Source organism: Hipposideros armiger, unplaced genomic scaffold (assembly GCF_001890085.2).
Source record: "Hipposideros armiger isolate ML-2016 unplaced genomic scaffold, ASM189008v1 scaffold_614, whole genome shotgun sequence".
In the NCBI taxonomy this organism is placed as follows: Eukaryota; Metazoa; Chordata; class Mammalia; order Chiroptera; family Hipposideridae; genus Hipposideros; species Hipposideros armiger.
The window spans coordinates 61294-64321 of NW_017731964.1; the positions used below are offsets into that span (position 1 = coordinate 61294).

The 3028-nt window shown below is 37.9% G+C and overlaps 1 protein-coding gene across 1 annotated transcript in view; it reads right to left on the minus strand.

Moving 5' to 3' along the window:
* Positions 1 to 2798, minus strand: part of LOC109372142 (vascular non-inflammatory molecule 3) — a 10116-nt gene extending 7318 nt beyond the window's left edge. Inside the window, exons 1-2 of the mRNA XM_019625104.1 lie at positions 2505 to 2798; positions 2261 to 2391 (exon numbers count right to left, since the gene is read on the minus strand). Of these exons, the coding sequence (XP_019480649.1) occupies positions 2261 to 2391; positions 2505 to 2717 (344 nt within the window). The 5' untranslated portion in view covers positions 2718 to 2798. The remainder of the gene's footprint in view (positions 1 to 2260; positions 2392 to 2504) is intronic.
* Positions 2799 to 3028: the final 230 nt, after the last annotated feature.

Consider the following 3028-nt stretch of genomic DNA (forward strand, 5'->3'; position numbering starts at 1 on the left):
ATAAACTAACCATTTTTTTCCTTTTTACACACTAACTGCTTTTTTGCTTCTGTATCCAACTTCAGCTATAAAACCCTTACCCACCAAGACTTAGGGGCTGGTCTCCCCCTTTGAGAGAGACAGCCCCAGGTCTGGTCATAGACTCTTTGGAACGAAAATTCTTTTATACAAGTTTTGTTTAGGAGCCTTAAACCTAACAATCAGGACTCAATGTGTTTGAATTCTAGCCATGGTAATTACCAATTGTGAGACCCAAAGCCTCCTTTCTTCCTTATATTTAACATGGAAATAGTTACGCCTGCTACATAAATTGAATAAGATCATGTGCATAATGTGCCAAGTGCAATTTCTGGGACCAAATAGGTGCTCAATAAATAAATCATGGCTATTTCAGATTTTGTAACTCTACGAAGACAACCCAGGAAACTGATTACTTTATTGCTTTAGAGACCATTCAGCTCTCTCCATGATCTTTCAGCCCCTTTGCAATTCATGTTGAGCTGATCTTTGATTTATGACTATTGTTTTAGACCACGTCTTTTATTTTGCCTTCAGAAAAAAAAGGGCACCCTGTCAACAGTTGTAATCATTAAGACTTTTAATAAAATGATCATGTAATTTGTTTAATTTTTCTTTTCTTGGGTAACTAATTAGGGTACTTTAATATTTCCTATTAGTTCCTCATGAGAAAAGCCTAAGGAAGCATGGGACATGTCAATGTTCTTTCTAAATGATAGCATTTAAAAACATGGAAGGATGATCACATGGTCCTTCTATTATCCCTCTTAGGGATAAATATCACTAGGAAAGAAACAATGGCTTTCTTTACGAATATGACCATTATATTAAAACTGAATGTCTCCTTTTTACAACACAGAGATGAAAACTTGTCTTTTGAATAAGTTAAGTGTCTGCAAGACTCAATCCTGTTCAAGTTTCATCAGTCACCTACCTTCCCAACTTAATTCATCAGGGACTAAGTAGGCTTCAGGGCATCTTCCCCCTGGGAAAGTCAGTTTTATCAGCTCAAGCAAATAGAATGTATCTTAGTATAAGTCTCTGGAATGATTGCAAGTAATGAGTCCTTCCTGGTTTGGGAACAGCCCCATACTAAAGTAAACATTGAGTCATAGTTTCGCTGTTCCCGGCAACCAGGCGACATTCAGAGAATATCCTTCCAAAGGTGAAAACCCCAGGGCAAGATTTGACTCACACAGTACAGTTCCTGGGTTGTAGCACTGCAGCATTCCAATCAAGTTCAAATGGCTAAAATTGTCTTGAGTTCCTCTTTCTGTGCAATAGATATAGTGTTGAGCAGACACATGTGCATTTAAAATTGGCAAATTACATTACTTTTAATGCATTGATTTTGCCACTTAAAAGATTTACATGGGAACTATTTTTAAAAAGTAAATAAACCTGAAATAATCTATTTCATAAACCTTTCTTATGTTTTATACAAAATCTTTTTAAAGTTATACCTAAGCTACAGCTATAAATAATTATTAAAATTTCTCAAAGGACAAGAAAACAAAGAAATTCAGATCCAGTTCCTTCTGTTAAAAAAAAAAAAGTAGTAGTGACACTTAACGTTGGAAAGGGTGCCATAGTGTACAGATTCTATATGTATTTCTTCACTTGACATGCTTGTCTACTCTGTAAGGGAAGGAGGAAAGGAAATTTTGTTATCCCTGTTTTACAGATACAGAAATAGACATCTAGTGCTTAGGTTATCTGCGCCACATCACTCACCTAAGAGGTGGTAGAGTGCGGTCTCAGAAAAAAAACTTCCTCTTTCAAGTCCTATGCAATTTCCACACACCATACTGCTTACATTGCAAATGCTAATCATATCAAAGCTCCTGTGAAACATAGCCCATTCATCTTTTTACCATTCCTACAAAGGAGGCAAGGGTTCCTGGCTGAAACAACTTACTTAAATTTGGGAACATAATCCTAGGTATTACAATTTTCTTATGGTTGAAACTCAGTCAAGCACATCTATTATAAAAACCATGCATATACACACTATTCATGAAAGAAAACTACAATAAATAACCAACCAATCATCTTCATCTCGAGTCATTTAGCAAATAAGAGACACGTGCCAGATGGCACACATTATGAAGCATTAGAGGCATCTCAGTCCAATGCCATAGATCAATTATTGGTCAGTAAGAGTACTTAGTCAAGTTGACTGAATTCGCAATTTTACAATATCACAACGTTTTGTTCAAAAATCAAAGGATAGCGACATTACCTCTGTGGGTCTTTACATGGAATCCAGTTCACTTCTGGGTGTGGGATCTCTTCCAGATAGGGGTAAAGGGCCTCCCTTGTGAAGACCCAGCCATAAACCCCATCTTCTGGGGTCACAATGATATGTGCACCCTGCCCAAAACAAGCGGGGACATAAAAGTTTCTCATACATTCCAAATTTTCACACTCTTATCAAGCTCTGAATTCCCTCTCCACTATCCCAGCCAAGATAAAAAGGGCAGTACCTGCCTGGCTGCCAGTTTAACAGCTTTTTCTAGAACATCTATGTTCTTGTTCATCAGGAGCAGAGCTTCTTCTTTTGGAACAGGTGTTGCTGTTCTGTTGGGTATTATAACAGCATGCTCATACACTGCAGCAATAAAAGTGTCCAGGGCACCCACACTTAGGACCAAGAGGGCAAACACGGCCCCATATTTAAAAAAATATGATGTAATCATAGCTCAAAGTGAGTCCTCTTTGATCATCTAACTCAGAGTCTTCTATTTTGTACCACTGGAAAAGCTTCTATGCTCAAGCACCTGCCCATTACCTGCTATTTATATTCTCTCATGGACATTACACAATGGCACAGAATGCATTTCACAGCATTAAGGAAGGATATTGTGCAAGAACACTGACAGCTAGGAGGATGTGACTGGATGGACTCCAGTGTGCTGTGCCATTGTTGACACTGTTCGGAGGTCCACCCAACTCTAAAAGAAGAATTAATGAGCTAACTGGATCAATCTACCTCAGTCTAAAATACACT